Here is a 22,400-nt window from a genome sequence, read left to right as displayed (position 1 = left end):
CGCCTTACAGTTTTCTGTTTTTCTCTTATTATCAGATAGAAAAATTCGAATCTCGCTTCCAACTACTTGAAAAAATATTTAGTTTCATAGGTTTTGTTGGAAATTTAATTTTGGATAAATGGTCTTTTACGATTTTTTCGTAAGCCTAACTGTTGCAAAATGTTGCTACAGAGTATAATAATGTTGTTCAACTAAAAATTAGGATATCGTGATGAAACTTGATACACGTATTCCATGGCACTCAGAGGGGCTGATTTTGCATATGGGCGTAACCGGACCAATTGTGGCTTTAAAAATTTTCAAAACATGGGCGTAGCTACGCCCTCTAAATGGTTTAGAGTACATATTTTCCAAATCACTGAAGCCAAATCAACCAAAGCTGCTGAGAAAAAGTATTTTTAGCACTTTTTCATATAGTGAAAATCAGGTAATAACTGCGCTCACTCCATATACACGTATAACGGTAATGTTAAAAACTATCAAAAGTGCTATAGCTTAATTAAGAGCTGTTTAGGTTTGGGTGCAAACATTTGAAAGGAGCGTTGACCCGCCCACCGTTGGATGATATCTTATAGGTATCTCACGAACTACTTGAGCAATTTCAACCAAATTTGGTGCATGAAGTTGTTACTATTACACACTTTTAGGGCGAATGACAACCTCGCCAACTTTCTATAAAACAAACTTTTAAAATTTAAATATTTTTATATCGCATCTAGCGATCAATTTGTTACAAATCTTAATGAAATTCTGAAAGCACATCTTATTAATAACCTCTTCAAATGGGTGAAATCAGCGTAATACTTCGCCTAGCTATTTATATAGCTATATAAAGCTTTACCAACACCTTAAGATATTTCCTCGGCCTGCTTGCAAGTTGCGAGAGTATAAAATGCTTGGTTACACCGTAAGCTCTTCTTACTTCATAAGTTTGATTTCGTGCTCTAACTAACGATTTTTAGCAAATTACAGGCTCAAATTTGCAAAAGAGAAAGTTTCGATTGAACTCCATCATAGGTAGATGGTAAAGTCGAAAGTAAATGCTACACTTTATCCACATCTTTGATTTTTGCTTTTATTATTATTTTTATTAGTTACTTTATAAATTTTATTAAAATGAATAACAAGTGGAATGTCACACTTTAATTTAAAGGGATAATCTAGTCTACAGGCATGAATTTCAGGTAATTTTTGAAGTGTCGTAAGAGTAAGGCAATTAATATCTTAAATATCCATTTTTTATAAGTTATTTATTAACAATAGCAATCTGAAACCAAAAAATAAAATAACAAGAAAACTTCGATTGCACCAAAGCTATAATACCTTCACAAATACAAATGTTTCTTACAAAAACTTGATTTCGATCGTTCAGTTTGTATGGCAGCTATATGATGTAAAGCTCTGATCTGAACACTTTCTACCGATATTACATTTTAGCTTCAAATAATAATCCATGCCACATTTCGTGAAGACATTTCGTCAAATCAAAAAGTTTCCCATACAAGCACTTGATTCCTATATGTTATAGTGGTCTGATAGCGACCGTTCCTATAAACGAGCAGCTTCTACTTGTAAGTGAAGAAAGAGCAGGTACAAAGTTTCAGATCGATAGCTTATGAACTGAGGGACTAGTTCGTATATATACAGACAGACAGACGGACATGGCTAACTCAACTGAGGTCTACATGCTGATCATTTATATATATAATTTAGAAGGTCTCCGACGTATCCTTCTGGGCAAACTTAATATACCCTGTTCAGGTTATAAGTATTAATCTAGAATATTGTTACAATGTCTGGAACTAGGGAAAAGTTGGAACAAAAAATTTTCACAAAATGGTCTGAAAAAAAGCAACCTTTTTACCACTTTTTCGAATTTTTTAAAAATGGTAAAAATTGAAATTTTAAGATGCTAGTTCCGCACATAGACAAGTCTGTCTAAGAAGCTCTCTTAAAATTTTAGGTACATCGGTCCGGTAGAACTTAAGAAATTGCGGTTAACGATTCGAAAAAAAGTTTCAAGAAGAACGCGCTTATAGTTTTAAGTTAGAACTAAACCGGCCAAGTTGCAACGACAATAAAACGGCCATAATTTTGGAAATAATTTTCCTTTCAAAGAGAAATTTTTGAATATCTAAACTGTAATATGTAAGAGAAAAATTTTAGATACTTCAAACTTGCTAGACTAGAATACAACCTTAAATATTAGCAATTGTTTTCTAATTTATAGCTATGGCACCAAACTTTAAAATTTCCTTAGCAGAGATACATAGCATCATCGGCAAATGAAAGAAAATAATCACTTAGATTCCAGAACATGCAAACTTTCACTTTCTGCCAACAAACACGCAATTTCATATTGAAAATTTCTCCCAATTAAAAGCAGATATGTCCTTTTAATTTGGTTTCTTTTTGCATTGTATTTGCCGTTACTTTCAAAAATTACAGTTTTTCCTCAGAAATTTTACTTGTCATTTCAATGTTGTGGCACTTGAATTTTTAATGTTACTAGTAAAATGCGTAAATGCACACGCACACAGCTATACATACATGTTGCATGGAAAAGTAGTGATAGGAGGCAACAATTTTGGAGTTACTAATATGTTACATACCGGCTGGATATTCCAACGAGCTGTGTATACAAATGATCAGCGCAACCACCAGTTCAAATTTACACTTCCTTATTCTTTTTGACATACAGTCTCGATGTAAAATTCGTTTAGCATGAAACGCGATATGGCAATAACTAGTTGTACATAGAGATGTCATTAACTAAAACAGAAATTTAGACGCGCACATAACATTACATATAAAGGATCACACAGCAGATAAAAAAAATAAAGCTGAGTCGTCGTTGCGTGTTCAATTATGCGTCAGGCATTTCGTGTGTATGGTTTTTGATATCATAATACACATCACTCACTTTGCTGGTGTCATCTGCTGTGGCTTGCCAATGTTGGCAACCGCAAACGCATAATGAAAACCCTAATAAATTATTGAAAAATAATTGAAATTTGTGCACATGGAAAATTGTGCATAATGCGTAGCTCTGTTCTACGTACATACATTATAAGTAGAAGCGCAAACAGTACACAATGCAAATTCTCATATTTGTGTTTATGCATTAGGGTGGTAATATACATAACTATAAGTATACATTCAAAAATTGTATATTGCATTTTCTATTACTTTATAACCTAAATATTCAAATACGTATTTTTTACACTCGATATTACTACAACCGCAATACCTACAACTACAAGTATACTACAATACCTAACACTAAAGGTTAGGTTTTCGTATGTTGAAAGCTTGGGTGTGTGTTTTGCATAAGTCAATATTGAGATACATACATCAGTACAGAAACCAGCCAAAATCCGCACTAAAACTTAAAAATATGTGTATATTAGACTATATTACTATCATGACGAGAGTTTTTTTCAAACTTGTGGTTTTCAATGAGGCAATACGTTTTTCGGAGTTGGTTTTTTAACAGCTGCCAAAGCCATTTTATAATGAACAGACTTACTACGCAACTAAGTTTACTAATCGTGCAAAGTTATTGCCAAAATAGTGGTTCGGTTCGAGCGACGCATAACAAGAAAATTTTGTTCAGCGATTAAGCTCACTTTTGTTTGATTGGGTAGGTCAATAAACAAAATTGTCCCATTTGGAGTGATGATGATGGATGATCCACTAGTCATTGTTGAGACGCCATTACATTCTCCAAAAATCACTGTTTGATGTGGTCTATGGGCAGAGTTAATCATTGGTCCTTCTTTCTTCAAAACGGATGCCGGTCATAGTGTTACAGTCAATGGGGCACGCTTTAAAGTCATGAAATTGGAACAATCAATTTATTGAAGGAAACTTTAGGTAATCGCATGGTTTTATGGCGTGGCCTTCAAGATCGTGCGATTGAACAACGCTGAACTAAATTTTGTGGGGTTATGTGAAGTCACTTGTTTACGCAGATTAAGCCTGAGTTGGTTGAAGTTTTGAAAGAGGCGTGCTATTGCTATTATTACGGCTCCAACTGCTGCAAAAAGTTGTCGAAACTTGGGACTCTCGTTTAAAATTTTTTTGAGTCAGTCGCGGCGGTCTTTTGCCAGAAATCATTTTTAAATCAAACATTTTCTTGTCATAATAAAACTAAATTAAGTAGTTAGGGCTACTAACTTTAAACTATATGCATTTTTTTTTTTGTTTGAAAACCTCATGTCTAAAAAAACATCCTTCATATGTCAACGGTTAAAATTCATTGCACTAAGTATTAGTTTAAAAATAAGCCTCTTCGGATTTCAACTGCATGTTACCTGCCTTGACGTTCCATTCCTTGACATTCGTTATTTCGACCATAGCAGTCCCGTTTTAGAGTGTAATCATTAGAAATCAAAATTTAGAACCACCCTAAATGCCAACATGCTATGTATAACACACTTTTTAGTAACATTCTGGTCACACTTTAGCTGCTGGTGTGTAACAAAATTTTACACAATACGACACTTGCATACAAAAAAAAATAAATAAAAAAATTGTATGACTACTGTATTTTTGGTGGTCGACATTAACATGAAAGTGAGATTGTAAAATTTTATTAATGTAATTGAGTTGCAAAACAACAAGAACAACGATTGGCGCAAAAAACCGATACAAATCAAAATAAAAAACTATGTGTGCACAGTTTGTATCCCGATATTTTCAAATGACGGTTAAGTTTGATCGAATCTGTTTGGATTACGCCAATTGGTTTCTGTGTAATGAAATATTTATGGCAACACCAACAAACTGTGTACTCAGCAGCCAACGTGCCCAGCAGTATTATTTGCTGCAGTGTTACAATTTTACTGTAACAAAATACACAGTTGTATTATGGCGACTTAAAATTATTTTCCCCAATTGCAAATACTATAAATTGTTGCGAAATGTGGCAATGTAAATACGCTATATTTATGGGCATATGGCGAGCAATGAAAATTTAAGAGTTTCGCAAAGATTTACAAGAAATATAATAATTTGTGCGAAACCTTTTTTCCGGGTATGAGTTTTCTGTAAATAAAAATTTAAAATAGTTTTGACTAATATAAGCGGTAGGAATTGGTCTGTGTGCAGATAGAACAGAGTCGGTTTTGAATATGCTAACCGCTGCTGCTAGGTTCGGAAGTCGTTGGCCATGAATATTTTTTCTTGTATGAAAATAGGAAAAAATAAATATATTTAGTTAAAATAAGAAAAACCATTAACTTTGGCTGCACCTAAGTAATAAGACCCCACACAAAAAACGGTTCCAAATTGATTTTTTTATATACTATAGTAATCCGATCTGAACAATTTGTTCAGAGATCATATCATTGTTCTGAATAATAGTTCGAACCAATTTTGTGAAGATACCTTGTCAAATAAAAAGGTTTTTATTACAAGAACTTGATTCCGATCATTCAGTTTGTATGGCAGCTATATGCTATAGTGGTACAATTTGAACAATTTCTCCGAAGCTTATATTGTTGCGCTAATAAATAATCCATGCCAAATTTTGTGAAGATATTATATCTTGTCCAATAAAAAACATACTCTCTTCAGGGTGTAATGGGCTATACATGAAAATTGGGTTAATAGGATGAATATTTTATCTCATCTACTCATTATGCACAGCTCTTGAATGTGCTTGAAGTAGACAACGTTAAAATATTCTTAGCGCCCAATTTTCGTTTGATTTTCTTTTCCAACTGCCAGCTATTCTATAAAGGCATGTGATTAACTGACGGTGAGTAAGGAGACCATGCATTTTGAATGCTTAAGCTACGAGAAATCAAATAGTATCCAATTTCGGTGACTAGTATATGCAGACTACCAAGGAGCTTAAATAAAAGCTACCAGCTGTATTGCTTAAAACCTAGAAACCTTGAGGTCGATGAAAATTCAAATCAAAGTGCATTCACAGTTTTTTTGTCTATTTTCTATGGCTGAGCTAAAAAATTTTAGAGATAATGTTGAAACGTGCGGTCATGCCATTTCTTCATATACGAGAACAACCATATTTGTAAAACCGAGTATGCTAGTGACCTTGCTGTTCACACATGTTAACTTGGTAATGCTAACCTAAAGCAGTAGAAACGAGAATCTGTGCCGCTTGAAAGTTATACAGTTTTCATTGTTCTTTGGTAAGAATGTATACTCATATTAACGAATTCATAATTCTAAATCACTCAAAGTATCAGAAATCTATTTTGTTTGGATTATTGAATTTTTAAAGAAGTCATTTATAAATCGAACCCTTAAAACCATATTAATCGAGATTAAATGATATCAGTATTGAGCATTGTAAGTCTTCAAATAAAATCGCTAAAGTTGCAACTTTTCCCCCGACTAATATTTTATGGCGCATTGCATTTTCACTACTTCGAATCAGCATGCATTATACTCTGCGAATAGCAATCATTATGCGCATTGATACAGTTAGCAAGTGGAAAATCAACAAATCTAAACCCACTCATTAAACTTGAATAGCAGAGGAAAATGTGTAGCAGTTCGAAGCATTTAGACCACAGCGCTGCCTACTGCAATACAAGCGAGCTGAAAGTGGCAAAACTAAACTGCATCTAGTTCAACTAAGTGATGTCAATCAATAGCTTAGAAAATGTGCACTTCAACGAAGACAGCCTATAAGCTCTTTTGTTAATACGAGTTGCATACAAGTATCCATGGGAAACGTCTGGTAGTTGACATTTGTAATATATGTGAGCTATGAGGCTCCGTCGCGGCGCGCTTTGCAATCAATTCGCTGTGCTCATTAACTTTTACACTACAATGACAGGCGGAGAGTTAGCACAACAGCAAAGTGACAGCTGACAGTGACTGCTCTTAGGAATACTCGCATCATTGTTATCAGTTCGCTGCCATTTGCATTTGCCGCTGGCGGAGTCGACATGTTTAGACATTTTACAACTCGATGCATTTGCACTCGTTAAGGCTTTGTTGGCATTTACCAATTGCAGTAGAAGTTGATTGACTTCAATGCACTTCAAATGAAGGATGAGCTGAATACATTTGTTTTTAAATTTGAGTACAACTGAAGACAGTCTTTGAGCGCTTAATGTTCGATTTGCGATTTATGTATTGTAATTTACAGTTATGATCCTTTAAGCTAACTCGCGGAAAGTACAATATACTTGCATGTTTAAGCAGTTACGAAAATTGTCATTGAATTCAGGAAAGCAAGTCGGAACCTTTGTAAACACCAACGAATTAATCAGACTTCAACGGGATTCATTACGTACCACAAAGCGTTTACTTACGTAGGCCGCTCTTAGTCAGAACTCTTAGCAAACGTTCCGTTTAATTAACACCTAGAAGGACACCCTATAAATTGTATATATAATTGAACAGCTTGAGGATTTTAGTAGATTTAGTCATGTTCCTCAGTTCGTTCGTCTTTCTGAATCTACGCGAACTATCTCTCAGGTTTTGAGATATCGACAAATTGAGATATCGATGAATTTGACCCCGACTACACAAGCTTTATGAGATATCGGTTATATTTAATATAATCAAGAATATCAACTTAGTCGATACCCATCCAATAAAATTTTCATAGAACCATTGATATAATTAAATGGATCTTGATATAAATAATTTAAATAAACAAGAAAAAACGTTAACCTCGCCTGCATCGATGTTATAATATCCTTCAAAAATACAAAAGATTCCTTACAAGAACTTGATTCCGTTCGGTCAGTTTGTATGGCAGCTGTATGCAATAGTGCCCAGATATCGGCGGTTCCGCCAAATGAACAGCTTCTCAATATCTCAAAAACTGCGTGACCAGTTCGCGTATATCCGTCCAGACAGACTGACTGGCTAAATCGATTTAGCTCGTCATGCTAATCATGTATATATAAATTATATGGGGTCTCTTATATTTCCTTCTGGGTATTACAAACTTAGGGTATAAAAAACCGACTGAACTAAGTAAAATCTGGCTCAAACACAAGTGCACAACATTTTACCAGTTGGAAATCGATGAGTTAGCCCTCTACTCTACTAAAGCATAATCCAATACATATAAAATATTGTACAGGCATACATGTGTAAATTATACACTGGCCGCTTTCGATCCATGCAGGTCAATCGTGCAATTGAGAACTATTATGTATGTATTGATGAAAGGAATGAAAAATCAATCAAATCCAATTGACTGCTTTATTGACCTATTTTGCCATAAACCATATTAGATAACGCAACAGAGCCGCTATACCAACAACTACTATACGTATATGGTAAATGCCCATAAGAGCACATCTTTCATTTGCACCGGAGGTGTTTGCATCTCCCACACATATGTACGTGTGTATATTACGAAATGCTGTTGTGAATGAATGGATTCAAATTAATGCACTTGTATACATCAAAACGACAATTGCCGCCTTTGATTGCGATATGATTTCATAATTTACACACGCACATGAAGATGTTTATTTGTAAACCTTTATTTATAAGTATATAACCAAATTGCATGTGCTTATAGTATGTGCTTATACCTTAAACATATTCATTTCTACCTTACATAATATATATATATATATATATATATATATATTTATATATAAAGCTATCTATTTCATTTTATTACCCCAATCGCTGACTGTAATTCGCCATTGTCGCGCGCATCATCAGCTATTCAAGGAATGCTAATAACACAAGGAAAACAAGTAAGGCAGTACAAGACTAGATTGCAACCGAAAAGAAATTATATAAAGCTAACGTTGTATAACATGACGGTTTTTACACACAACTAACTATCTCTTTTTTATATAAATGGCCAATCTTAATATGGCTAATAAATGTCTCTAATTTTGCCAGGAGTTCGTAATACTGAGGATTGAGTTGGAGATCCCATTTCCTCTGTGTAGTAAAAGTAGACACTTTCTACGGTTTATTTTATATATTTATAAAATCAACTAATGCTGCCTAGGGAAGCGATCCTTTATTTCGCCAAATATCAGTTACTCATCTTGTTTTACCAGCTGGTCAATATTTTTAAGCTTTTTCTCTCTTTAACTTGATTTTCATCGATCAGTTTGTATGGCAGCTATATGCTGTAGTAACCCGATTGGAGATTGTTTAGTTGCCTTGCACAATAATCCGGGTCAAAATGCGGGAAGATATCTCGTCAAATACAAAAGTTTTCTCTACTTGAACTGTATTTTAATCGATTAGTTTGTTCCAAAGTTCGTGAAGATATCTCGTAAAATAAAAAAGGTTTTACATACTATCCCTGTATTTTAATCTATCAGTTTGTATGGTAGAAAAATATGTGTGCAGAAATTCATATCGATATCTTAAAAATTGAGTGACTAGTTCGTGTACATAGATACACGCAATTAAACGGGCAGACGGCCAGAGAGAGGGAAAGGCTCATCGAAACCACTGGCAGTGTACCGCAGGTGCCTGAAGTAAATTTTTGAATTTTCGAAGCCAAAAACTCTTTTCTGGCAATCATTTGACCACTGACCGACCTCTATGTAATTTTTGCATTCTGCGGTTGATTCAGAACGCTTCTCGAGAATATTGTCTGTAACTGCCTGCGAGTTTAGCCGGATTGTTCATATGTAACAGCAAGAAATATCGGCGATATTGCAACATCCGGGGAATATGCTGCAGTACAATTATGATTGCTATATTTTCCGTAAGTGAAAATATACAAAAATCTATATTCCTGGAAATGACAGTGCCTTCTGAGTGTGCAAGTGACTTGCAGTACCTAGTGGAACCCGGTGATTGAATCTTGTTATTATACACATTTGAAACAAATTACGCTTGGCACCATGAAGAACACGCAAAACTATCATCACTTGCCAGTAGCCATCTGTTCAATGACTTTGCGTAAGTGTGTGCTGCATCGTTACCCTAGCAATTGTTGCGTCATTCTGATACTTAGATATGTCTGCAGGTATGGTGAGAGTCGTGCATATGTGCACGCAATTGCATGACAGCAATGCAATTTTCTTTAATGCGCAGCTATTCTACAACTATGCGCGCTTATCTTTTGCATATAATTATATGAGCAGCATGCAGTTATACATGAAGAGGTGCATATCACAATATATACTTCTATATATACAGATAATGGGGCTTGTTAACAGCACACATATACATACATATGTTTTATATAAATGTGCGTGTTTATGGTTTTATTATATCGGGTTTACCAATATGGAAGATATGGTATCTAAGTGCCGTTTCGGCCATTTTAACATGTCATGATCTTTAATTTTTTTCCAATTCATTCACTAATGTTTACAATTTCATCATAGAAAGATATACGCAAGAACAACGTTTACAGATTATTAAAGTGCCAATACGGCAAAGAACTGCTCGAAGTAATGAAAATATTTCTGCCGTTCAGACAAGCGTTGCTGAAGACCTCACTTTGTCGATTCTAAGAATTTGGAATGTCTCAACCCACAACCTGGTGAATTTTAAGAAAGGATTCGGGCTTGCGTCCATATAAAATTGTTCTCACCCAAGAACTGAAGCCATAGGAGCACCATAAACGTCGTGAATTTACTGATTCATTTTCTCCCATGAGGCTTACTTTCATCTGAGTGGTGTGATACATAAACAATACTGTTGATTCTGGTGCAACAAAAATCCACAAATTATTCATGAACAACCATTATATTCACCTAAATTGACAGTTTCAGTGGCCTCTAAGAAATTGTGATTCAACACCATTAGACTTCTTCTTGTGGGGTTATTTAAAGTCTAAGCGATAAACCAGGCTCCCTTCATACGGCTTGATTTAATGGAAAAAATACTAGAAATTGGGTTCATTAAATTCGTTTCTGCAAAAAAATGTGGTTTAGGCCATTTGAACGATGTTACAATCAGAACTGAATTGTATCGATTGTACTTCACATCAAATTTGAATCACTCTTATTGGAAAACCCTTTATATGACATATACGCAAGGGCTTCGTGGCAATGTGTTGGTGAATATCGTAAAAATTCCGTAAAGATCAATTGTGTACGCCGTTTTTTACACTACTATATACCTAAGTGGTAATACGAAATGACTTCTGGTATTGACATACTCCAAACCTGAAGATTTAAGTATAGAGAGATCTCTGCTCCCATTAATTTCTTTATTAATTGATAATGTTAAGAAAAAGATTTTTCGTTTTCTAATAACAAGGGTATTTGTTTTTTTAGGAAGTGGTTTTAATAGGACTCACCTTAGAAATAGCAATGGGAGAATATAAGATAATGTATTATTAATCCATCTCCCTATCATGCAATAATTGGAGTGGTACGGAAGAAGAAATTCAAAGTGCTGCCGTGGTTAAAACATCATAAAAAATTTCGAACTGCACCATAATAATCGACTTAGAAAATAAAACACACATACACACATCTTCATGAATATTCTACGATTGCTAGTAATCGTATCATTTTTTATTGATGACTGAGTCAGAAAATTCTTACGAGCACTTTGTAGTAATAATGACGAAAAGTTATGCCTTTGGGAAATTATAAGAATGAATGTGCACTTGAAAAAGAAAAGTTTTTTTTTTATTAAATATTTTAGCACTGGAAAATTATTCGCTGTAAAATAATAGTTTTGTTGTCAATTCTTATACTAAAGTGTCGATATTTATAATATATGTTTATATAATTTTTTTTTATATATTTATAAATTTTACATAATATATATATACTTTATGCAGTAATAAATTTTTAATGCAAGCACTTCATTCCCCTAAAAATTATTTGCCATCTCCATGCCTTTTTATACATCCCCAAGGCGCCTTATTTATGTGCACTCTCATTTCAATTTCAGGAGTTTCGAAATCACTTCACTTTCCAGCACCCCTATTGTGGTGTTTCACTTTGACGTCCAGCTGTGTTACAGCAAATTGCTTATTAATATGTGTTTATTATTTCATTATTACTTTGATTGTTTAACACAAATTTTTATATGTCTTTAGTTCATCTCTTGTGGTGTCGAAGTTATGCACTTGAACAAACACAATCTTGCAGATATTAAATATGACATCAGCTATTACTTTTATGCATATTTACGCATTTAATATTTATATATTTATGATTATATTTATGAGCATATTTTTAACTTTCCGAAATCCAAAAAAAAAAAAAAATACTAAGTCTGGAGTCTGGAGTTCTGAGATCCCTTTCACATGCTTTACGAGGACAGTTCTTAAATAGAAGTTTAGAACCAGGTCAATATACTTTATGGCAAAAAGAAAGATAATCCTTTAAATAATTAATCTTATTAATATAATTAATGAACTATTATTTCAACTCGTTTCTCCCGAAATATTTAATGCTTTTATGAGTTCTGTGAATAAAGTCAAAAGTTGATTTAAAGTTTTCTTTATATTTTTAGGTTTCGTCGACAATTTCATACTATTTGCAGTATAACGTTCGGAATTTATTATATACCTATCGTCAGAAACAACCGCCATATTTAGCCGCAGTACTAAAGCCCAATTTTAACACTTTAGGGTAGAAAACAGCTCGTTGTTTAGTTTCAATTTTCTATTTTTTGCTTCCCAAATTAGCATCTTAGATAAACTTACGTCTACATCTGCGCTAAAACATAATTCTTCCAAAAATATCCAGATTCTAACAAGTAGATTACAGTACCTTGGAAAGGCGAGGCGAGCCGTAGAAAATCTTATACATAATTTCAAAGATAAATGTAGATTTCTTTTTATTTCTAATTTACACCGATTTAGGCACTTAAAAAAAGTGGACTAACCTGCCCATGGTGGGCATCGAACGAGTCTGACATTTCAACACCTCCTAAATAATTATGGAAAGTATATGAATTTTTAGTACCCCTCATCTGACACGAAGTGCAAAATTACCACGAAATGGAATATTTTCAAATGATGTCTATTACTATAGTTTCCTTTGTTATCTTACCTACTTTCTTTATAAAATTCTTTTTTGAAGAAAACAACGAAACTGCCTCTATTTTCCAGTATGCATTTCCAGCGATTGCATTTGTGTTCTTCAAACTACAAAACACTTAGCAAAATATTAATTTCAAAATTTGTACAACAGTTTTACGGTGCATCTGTTTAACTACTGAGATCATAGTGAAGACATTTTAAGCCACATGTTGTTTTTCAAATTAACACTAGATATTCACAGCAAAGGTTTCTCGAAAAACTTCAAATATTAATAAAATTATTTTTAGAGGAATCTGCTAAATCGTAACTAACCTTATAAATTTTCATCTTTCAATATTTTTAAGCGCTATATTTATGAAATTTTCTAAAAATAAGGCAATATAACGGAAAATATCCTCTAATGATAGTTTTCGCTAAAGTTTAAGTCAAGTGTAGATACATATATTGTATAATATCTATACATATAATATAATGGAGTCAAATATATATTACTTTTAGATTTACAATATCATTAGCATAAGAAATAACTACTAACACCATGCGCCTACCACAATTATAAGTTTTATTATACACACACATACTTAAAACAATAAATCCTTATTTCGATCATAGGTAGTCGCCCAGACCTTAGCCTTTTCCATTTCTGGCCAATTTATGATTTTTAGCTCCTCACCAATATTCAAACACTTGTAAGCTGGTTCAGGTGTACGGACGGGTTCCCATGTAAGTGACTCCATGCCATAGATATGCTTATCATTTGGATTACCAGTTGTGGCAAATTGAGTCCAAATGCCAACCATGCGTTGGATTGTACGATATTCAGGACTCTCCTTGGAGACTACGTTGGTCATTGCATGCGAGAAGAGATAAGCTAGCTCATCGCCATGAGCAACGCCCTTCAGACCACGACCTAAACGCCAAATACGGCTGGGATATGGTAATTTTTCCGAGTCATAGTCGAAGCGGTACAGATATGTGGGCACAGACGTGGCGTTAGACAAACGCGAGAGCAGTACACGATGAAGAGGAAAGTGGAAAAGCCAATAGGCGTTGATCTGAAATAATATTTTGTAATGACATGTAGTTTAATTATAAAGGATTATTGTATAAACATTGATATGGCTCTTACTACTATATGAAATGATCAGTTGATATAAAAATCATATGAAGCCTAATGAAAAGTGATTTGCCGAAAAAAACACTTTAGTTTTTGAGATCGTGATGGTGAGGTGTAACGTTGTAAATTTTAAAATTCAAAACGGCGCCTAACACGAAAATTTTATTGGTGGCTAACCACAATTCTAACGTGGGGAATGATCATAGTTGAGATTGTTAATAAGTTGAATTGAAGTTGAAGCAGTCAAAACAATTTAATTTAGTGGTGAAGAAAAGGTGAATTATTATTTAATTGGTTATTAGTTTTGATTTATATTACGATGACAAAAATGTTGAGGCCAAACCTGCTGAGATGACGCATAAGAAAATGCCTTCGTGTTCACTTAAATCCATTCGAATTTCCTAACATCAAGTAAGCCCACGTTTTATTGACTAATATACGGCTTTTGAATAATGTGTATTGTAGATTCATAAGTTATTTTCGTTTAAATAAGGAATCATTTTGTTTTTTACTAAATTAAATGAAGGAAAATAGTTATCAAGAATGTGGTTTTAATGATTTTAACTTTGGGCTGAAGCAACCTACGATATCTGTGGTTGTTTCAAAACCTGCTTTCAAATACCATGAACAAACTTGTATGGTGTGCTGTGGATAAAACATCAATAACTGAAGAGTAGCAAAACGCTTCAGAAATTTAATTTTACTCAAAAAAATCAGTAGTAGATTGTATCAACTTTTTATCTTCGAAACAATTTGTACGATTCTCTAATTTTATTTTTACTGTTTCTAAATTGTAACTTGCCTCGTCCAGTTACGGGAATTTACTCCACGAACTCAACAAATGTTTCACCTTTCTATGTACAAAAATAATAACTGAGTAAATTAGATTAAAATTATAAATGAAATAGTTTAAAAAGCTAGTTTTCCATTTTCTATTAATATTTTCCTAAATGAATTCATTAATATTTAACTACAACCGTTTGGTGGCAGTTGAATATTTTTTAAACTCTAGTCAACGCCACTGGCTCAAAATTAAAAACCGCATTACCTAAAAAAAGTTAACAACACTTCAACCGAAATTGTTGAAATTGCGAGTTGATAACCGCAATGCCGAATTTCAAGACTGCAACTGATATGAACTTGTGTTGAAAACCGCCATTGCGACCGTAGTTAAAAAAAATTGGTCATCGGTGTACAGACAAGTCACTGCGGTCGGCGCTGAGCGGATGTTTCTAAACTGGAATGCACACTATACACGTATGCTGCGACAGCCACACAACTAGTTAAAATAAACTCTCTTACAAAATACCTGAGAGAAGAAACTATAATCATCAGAATATAAACATGAATAAATATTCTGAGTCTTTGAATTTAAAAAAAATGGAAAATTATATGAGATGAAACGAATGAAATGTTGAGCTTTGTAATGTAGTACATACATCTATATATTCGTCAGCTGAAAGGTCTGCACTGTCGGCATGCATTTTTTTCAGCTTCGCAGCATTTTCCGCGATATCCACGTCATCCACAACTTCATATGGTACGAAGCTACGGCACGTTTCCAATTCATTCAGAAAACTTGGCATTGCTTTAAAAACTGTAAGTTTAGTGAATGCATTATATTATAAGTATTATATTATATATATTAAGGCTTATAAAGAAACTTGACATATAAAAATTATAGTTTTTCAGCACTCACATGGCACCATTACTAAGCCCTCCGCTGAAGTATGACCCGCCAGTATGGGTATTGAATTACTCCAGGCTGTTCTCATTAGTTCACGTGGATTCTTTGGAATTACACAGTCCGGTGTTTCATATGGTTCTACACAAGGAGCAAAAGGAAACAATATTTTACGTTTTAACTCAACGGTGGCCAGCACTTTCTGCTCCAACTGTGCCAGATCGGTCGCTTTGCATTTTTTTAGATATTCCAAGACATGCTGCTCATCATGTTCCCCCTTAAAACCGGCTAGCTTGGCAAGTGGATAAGCATGACGCTCCTGACCATTGTGCGCCCAAGAAGCAATAGCAGTGCCAGACATTAAAATAGCGCGATGAAATAGACCTCTGGTTTGTTCAGTTATGCCGAGATAATGTGTTGAGGCAGCACCAGCACTTTCACCGAATACGGTTATGCAATTTGGATCACCACCAAAGTGGGCTATATTATTTTTAATCCACTTTAGTGCTAACACTTGATCTTTCAAACCAGCATTACCAGGTATATTCAACTCCGGTGCGTTGAGTGTAAGAAAACCTTAAAATAGTCGATTAAGTTTTTAAAATTATGAATACGCAAAACACTGTTTACAAACCGAAAACGCCCAACCGATATTGCACTGTAACCAATATCACATCTTTCTCCATGAAATATTCTGGTCCATACCAATCACGGTTCGCTTCACCAGTAACAAAACCACCACCGTGTATCCAAACCAAAACGGGTTGTGGCTTATCGCGTTCTAACTATTATTTAGGTATATTATTGTAGCAATAATAAATTTTCCTCAATCTTGCTTAGATATACTGACTCACATTCTTCGCATACACATTCAAGTAGAGGCAATCTTCCGAACCTTCTGCATTATTTGTTATTAAATGTAATTGCACGGCCCGGTCTTTTGGATGCAGACAATCTAGTACACCAGTCCATGGCTCTGGTCGTTCAGGCGCTTTGAAACGTAGCTCGCCTACCGGTGGCTTAGCATAGGGGACGCCCTCGAAGCTATAATATGGCACTTCGTACATTGTTCTCCGCTTGATGCCTTTTACTTTGCCATATTCGGTGTCAACTACAGCGGTTTCGTTTGTGGTTAAGCGATATTGGGCATATTTATTTCCAAGCACGCTGAAATATTAAAGTTCCATTAATTAAATAATCCACTAAAATTACTATTTAGTAACTGATTATTGCTATAGCTTAATAGGCTCATTCATAAACACAGTGCGAAATTGAACGCTGATAGTTTTGATCTATGGTCGCCATTGATAGGAAAAACGGTCACAATTCAATTAACATATGAATAAAGCAGAGAACTCTAACATAAGCACGAAAGCTTTTTCGGAAGGGTGAAAGTTTACTTTAATGTAGGCAGTGTAATCGTTACAAAGTACCTCACCAAGTTGATGAACATTTTGTTCATATTTTTTACACTTATCATGTTTAAAAGAGGTAAGGTTTTAATTTTTTGTTTTTTTACTCTTGCAAGATGTTGCTACAGAGCATAAGAGTTTAAACGATTATTTATATCACCCTAAACTAATAGAGATCGATAGAGGGTTATGTATATATATAGTTTTCCAATAATAGTGATATGATTTTTTATCAAAAAAAAAAAGAAAAAACACTAATTGTAAAAGAAATTCGAATGTTTTTTTTATTTAATGTGAAGTACAATCGATAAAATTAAGTTCAGAATGTAAAACCATTCAAATGGTGTTTAAATAACTATAAACTCCCCTCTCCAAGTACACCGCTCCATCAGGGTAAATAGTGACACACCCTAATGCAACACAGCACACCTTGGAAAACAACTCACACTCACAACATACACGATCACACTACACAAGATGTCACCACACAAGTTACCACCACTCACGATAACACCCCACACAAACAACAATAAAAAAGGGATTGAATCTTCAATTCAACTCATTCGTTTTCGTCTGCGAACCTGAGCGCCGCATCAACATTTTTTTCTTATTTTTGATTCGTAAACCCGTGCGATCAACATACGGCAAGCGACAACTTTGATAACTCGTAATGCCGATTTATTTCGGACATATGCCTTAAGTCGTTACCTACTTTTTCCACTAAATCAAGCCGTATGAAGAGAGACTAGTTTATCGCTAAGACTTTAAATAACCCCACAAGAAGTAGTCTAATAGTGCTGAATCACAATTGCTTAGAGGCCATTAAATGTCACAATTTCTGGAAATTATCGAATCTTCAAACTTTTCTCGCAATAATTCGGTTGTTGCATGTAGCTCCTTGTTGTTGTGGTACCAGATGTTGCCAGAATCAACTTCTTACAACTGCGGATTAGTTGGTTATCATCGAAATGTACTGCTCTCTATTGACTGTAACGGTGTCAACAGCTAAATTTTGAAAGAAGTACGGACCGATGACTCCACCAGACCAAAAACCACACCAAACTGTCAATTTAGGTGAATGTAATGGTGGTTCATGAAGAATTTGTGAATTTTCTATGCACCAGAATCGACAATTTTGTTTATTTAAAAGTATACGAGCAAATTTGCATGATTATTACGACCATAAAATGGCAAAAGCGCACGAAAAGTAGCAATTTGAGAATGATTATTTTGATAATAAAATTGAGTAATTTGTAAACGATTATCTTGCGTATATCTTTCCATGATGAAATTGTAAATATTACTGAATACAATAAAAAAAAAATTACAGAACATGACACATTGAAAATGACCGAAACGACATTGAAATAGCGTGTTTTTCTAATAACAATGTATCAGTATACCTAAAATATTTTCCCAGCTTTTACCCAAGCAAGTTGCAAGAATATAAATATAATTTTTTTCTTCTTTTATTTAATACATATTAATTCAAATTCATCAAAATTTTGAAGTTAAACAAATTGACATTCGTTAGGAGTACTTTGATATTTGTCGTAACTTCTAGGATGTCGCTTTCGCTGCTCCACTTCTATATTATATATGAGCATTGTTATCTCAAAACAAATTGCATGTGAAAGCATCAGTTGTTCAACTGAATTCAATAAAGCAAAGTTTATTGAAACTGTATAACCTCTGTAGTCCATTCACATATATATTTAATTTACGCTGTAAATAATCCATTTATAACCTTTTCGCTTTTCTGTAACTCTTCTTTCTTTGATTTGATGAAACGCATGCATCTAACCACATAATTTTTTTCAAAATCACAACTTACTTTAAACGCCAACGCAATTTGTCTATAAAACCGACATTAGAATGCATTTCATACAATAAATTTTAAGAAACAAATCGTAATATAAAAAAACTAGAATGTCTTCAGACTTAGAAATGTATATATATATATAAATATTTCTCGCCGCTTTTATTCTACACCGTTATATCGCCACACCCAAACTAGGCGAATTGTTTCATTAAACTGAATTGTGTTTGCATTATAATCTTTGTATAAAGTAGATCATAAGCAAAAATAAAAATAAAATAAATTAAAAATCTATCAAATAAAAATTTTCCATGTAATCACGCACACTCACCAATACAAGAAAATACTTTAAACAGACAACGAAAAATTTAGCTCTGTAATTAATACTGTTGGGCTTTATGTGTATTTAATAAGCTATTAAATTTATATATTACATTATTATTTGTATACATATACAGCGTATGTACATACATTTGCGTCTTTATACCATATTTGCAACACCACAAGTTAATCAATGTTTATAAATATATAGATAGTGCGCTAAATGTGATAAAGCAAATAAAATCAGTCGATTACACTCTCAATCTAGCTCTCATTGCATTTACATATGTATATATATGAGTATGTTTTTTTTATTGCTGATATAATGTTTATACTCTTACAACAGATTGCTACAGAGCATAATAGTCTTGTTAACCGAACGGTTGTTTTGTATCACTTAAAACTAATCGAGTTAGATTCTTATAAATAAATGATCACTCAAACTCAGACTCAAAAAAACTGCTCAAGCGCCCAGATACTTCTGAGCTCTTATTGCGAACTTTTAAAATATCGATCAATCTTTGAGATGTGTTATAGAAATAAGGAAGTAATCTTTTTCTGATAATAGTATGTCTATACGTCAAAAATGGGTTGAATCGAAACAATAATTCCATTAGCCCCCATATACCTAATAGAAAGATTTTCGAATTTCCTGACTTTATACCACATAGGTATATCGGTCAATATGTGTGTTATCTTAATGAAATTGAAAGAGCGTGTTTTTCTAATAACAGTGTATTGGTATTTTTCCAGCTTTGATCCTGGCAACTAGCAATAGTATGAAATGTTTAGGTACCCTCGAACTTAGCCATTCCTCACTTGTTGTAAATATAATTTCATATATCAAGTAATATATGCATTTTTGCCCTTTTAACATGTTGCTCTGAGTTTCAAAGTTATTTGCACATGCATGTTGCGTGTACGAACAAAAAAAAAATATTTTACGTGGATTTTATTACACGCGTCAACACAACTTTGACCTAAGCTTCAAGGTATTAAATTTCGATTTTTTAGTTCCTAATTAGACAAGAAAAAAATACATAGCATGAAAAATTTTGCTTTTGTATTTAGGAGAACGATATTTTTCAAAAACTGTGGTTTAATTATCAATTAAAGATGAAGCCATTTAAATACACCATTTTATTATTTTTATTAAACTTTACTGTCGAAATAAGTTTCAAACGACTTTTACTTTTTCTTTTATGTTCGTTTAAGTACTTTCCCTCAATAAACCCCAAAAATAATTGGTTTATAGCAACTGAGAGATGGGCTATTTTTCTGTGATAATTTTTTCGGTGACTCTTTAGTTAAATAATGAAGTTTGAATTTTTTCATCAGCAATTGACTCTTCAATGGCAATGAGGAGCCACAGAGGTACTTAAAAGTATTCAACCAAATGTTCTATGTTGCTAATGTAGGTGTATTACAATACATAATATAGTATAATATACATATTTATTTCATGTGGCGCACTTACATAGAAAACATATGTGCAGATATATGCTTGATAAGCAATATAGGTAAAACACTCGCCTATTAATATAAATATTTGTGCTGGTTTTTATTATTCAACGCAGCATAAAATGGCTTCTATGTGGAGAAATATATATATAAATAACTGCGTATATGTATATTTATATAGGTATAAATATATATACCTGACATATTTAGTTTATGTGTTATGTGCTATATTTTTGAAAGCGAAAAATTTGCAATATAGCTTATACATAATCCTTTTTATTGGCTTAAGAAAAATTTATTTTATTGAAATATTGTGTAAGTAAGCCAATATGTACATAAATGCAACCAGCTGGAATAATGGCTTAACTTGATTTTAAGAAATTGCGATGGCACAGTTAACACAAAGCTCATTTATTGGAGCTTTGAGACATTAATTTTAACATCTCCAAATCGTGATTTGTTGAAGCAATACCAATGAATAAAGCTGGAATACCGGTCGCAAATAAACAAGTTTCATACAAGAACTTTATTTTGATCGTTCATGGTGTAAGACAACTATATGATATAGTGATCCAATCTTGAAAAAAATTTCTGATATTTAGGGATTATCTTGGCTATAACCCATGCTAAATTTCGGGAAGATATCTCGCAAAATAAAAAAGTGTTTCATATAAGAACTTGATGGGAAGAAAAGAACGTGTGCAAAATTTCAGAGCGATATCTCAAAAACTCAGGGACAAGCTCGCGATAAACAGACAAACGGTCATGGCTAAATCAACTCAAGTCGTCACGCTGATCAGATATACAGGGTCCCGACATTTCTCTCTGGGTGTTAAAAACTTCGTAGCGTACCCTATTCAGGGCATAAAAATATAAAATAAATATTCTTTTCGTTACAAAAAATAGCTCTAGCTCAAAGATTTTCCATTTCTTCCATTTTTCAATTAGTTATTTTTGACTTAACACCCAGCGTGTTAAGAATTTACCATAATATAATTTTTCTTCTGCAAATGTGACACAAATTTTTCAACTTTTCTGACAGACAGTAAAATTTTTAAATGTGCAACGGATGTCACGTTACAAGCTAGTGAAAATTGGATTCGCCTTTCAAAGCTCATATAATATGTTTGGGACTAATTAATACCTTCGCCTTTGTTCATTCGTTTACATGTATGTTAAAGCCAGATACTGAAAAATTTAAAAGCCTAAACAAGAAGAGCAAATAGACCACTTATTGCGCTCAATAACGTCAGAAGCATGGCATTTCATCCATAACGCCAGCTGTAATTAACTTGTTTTTTGAGTTTTTGCAATATTGGCATGCAGCCTGACTGAAAATGTCAAGCTAATGCACTGAAATTACTCAGAAATCTATAAGATTATGAAGAAATGTTTATATGTACATACATATGTATATAAGCAAATACTTTACAGAAGACGACTTCTGCACAGCAGAAAATTTTTTTGGAAATAGATAAGAAGAGCTTATATTTTAGAATTTTAATTGCTAGTAAATATGCAAAACCATAAATTTGTTTAATTTATATATACTTTTTACAATTTTTACATTTATGTGTGTATAGTTTAAAAGATTTGCTTCGCACAAAAGACCACAAATTCATCTCACACTGTTGCATTTTTTATATATA

General features: G+C 33.4%; 1 protein-coding gene across 1 annotated transcript; it reads right to left on the bottom strand.

Annotated features, from left to right (window-relative positions):
* Positions 1 to 13,481: 13,481 nt before the first annotated feature.
* On the bottom strand, positions 13,482 to 19,174 carry alpha-Est7 (alpha-Esterase-7). Its single transcript, XM_036378141.2, has 6 exons — positions 18,985 to 19,174; positions 16,593 to 16,905; positions 16,373 to 16,523; positions 15,754 to 16,314; positions 15,494 to 15,651; positions 13,482 to 13,992 (listed from the first exon to the last, which is right to left on the bottom strand). The coding sequence occupies exons 1-6, from the start codon at positions 19,029 to 19,031 to the stop codon at positions 13,519 to 13,521; spliced, it is 1,704 nt and encodes a 567-aa protein (XP_036234034.1). The 5' UTR covers positions 19,032 to 19,174; the 3' UTR covers positions 13,482 to 13,518.
* Between the last annotated feature and the right edge of the window lie 3,226 nt (positions 19,175 to 22,400).

Source organism: Bactrocera oleae, chromosome 2 (genome assembly GCF_042242935.1).
Source record: "Bactrocera oleae isolate idBacOlea1 chromosome 2, idBacOlea1, whole genome shotgun sequence".
Lineage (NCBI taxonomy): Eukaryota > Metazoa > Arthropoda > Insecta > Diptera > Tephritidae > Bactrocera > Bactrocera oleae.
The sequence above is the reverse complement of the archived record's forward strand: the minus strand, read 5'-3'. Positions and strand labels throughout refer to the sequence as shown.

What these genes read in the sequence shown, in the direction of transcription:
- alpha-Est7 (XM_036378141.2), bottom strand. Translation starts at nt 19,031, where the DNA reads ATGCATTCTAATGTCGGTTTTATAGACAAATTGCGTTGGCGTTTAAA. An exon ending in AAATTGCGTTGGCGTTTAAA is followed by an intron (nt 16,906 to 18,984) that starts GTAAGTTGTGAT and finishes TTAATATTTCAG; the next exon opens with CGTGCTTGGAAATAAATATG. An exon ending in ATATCGGTTGGGCGTTTTCG is followed by an intron (nt 16,315 to 16,372) that starts GTTTGTAAACAG and finishes GACTATTTTAAG; the next exon opens with GTTTTCTTACACTCAACGCA.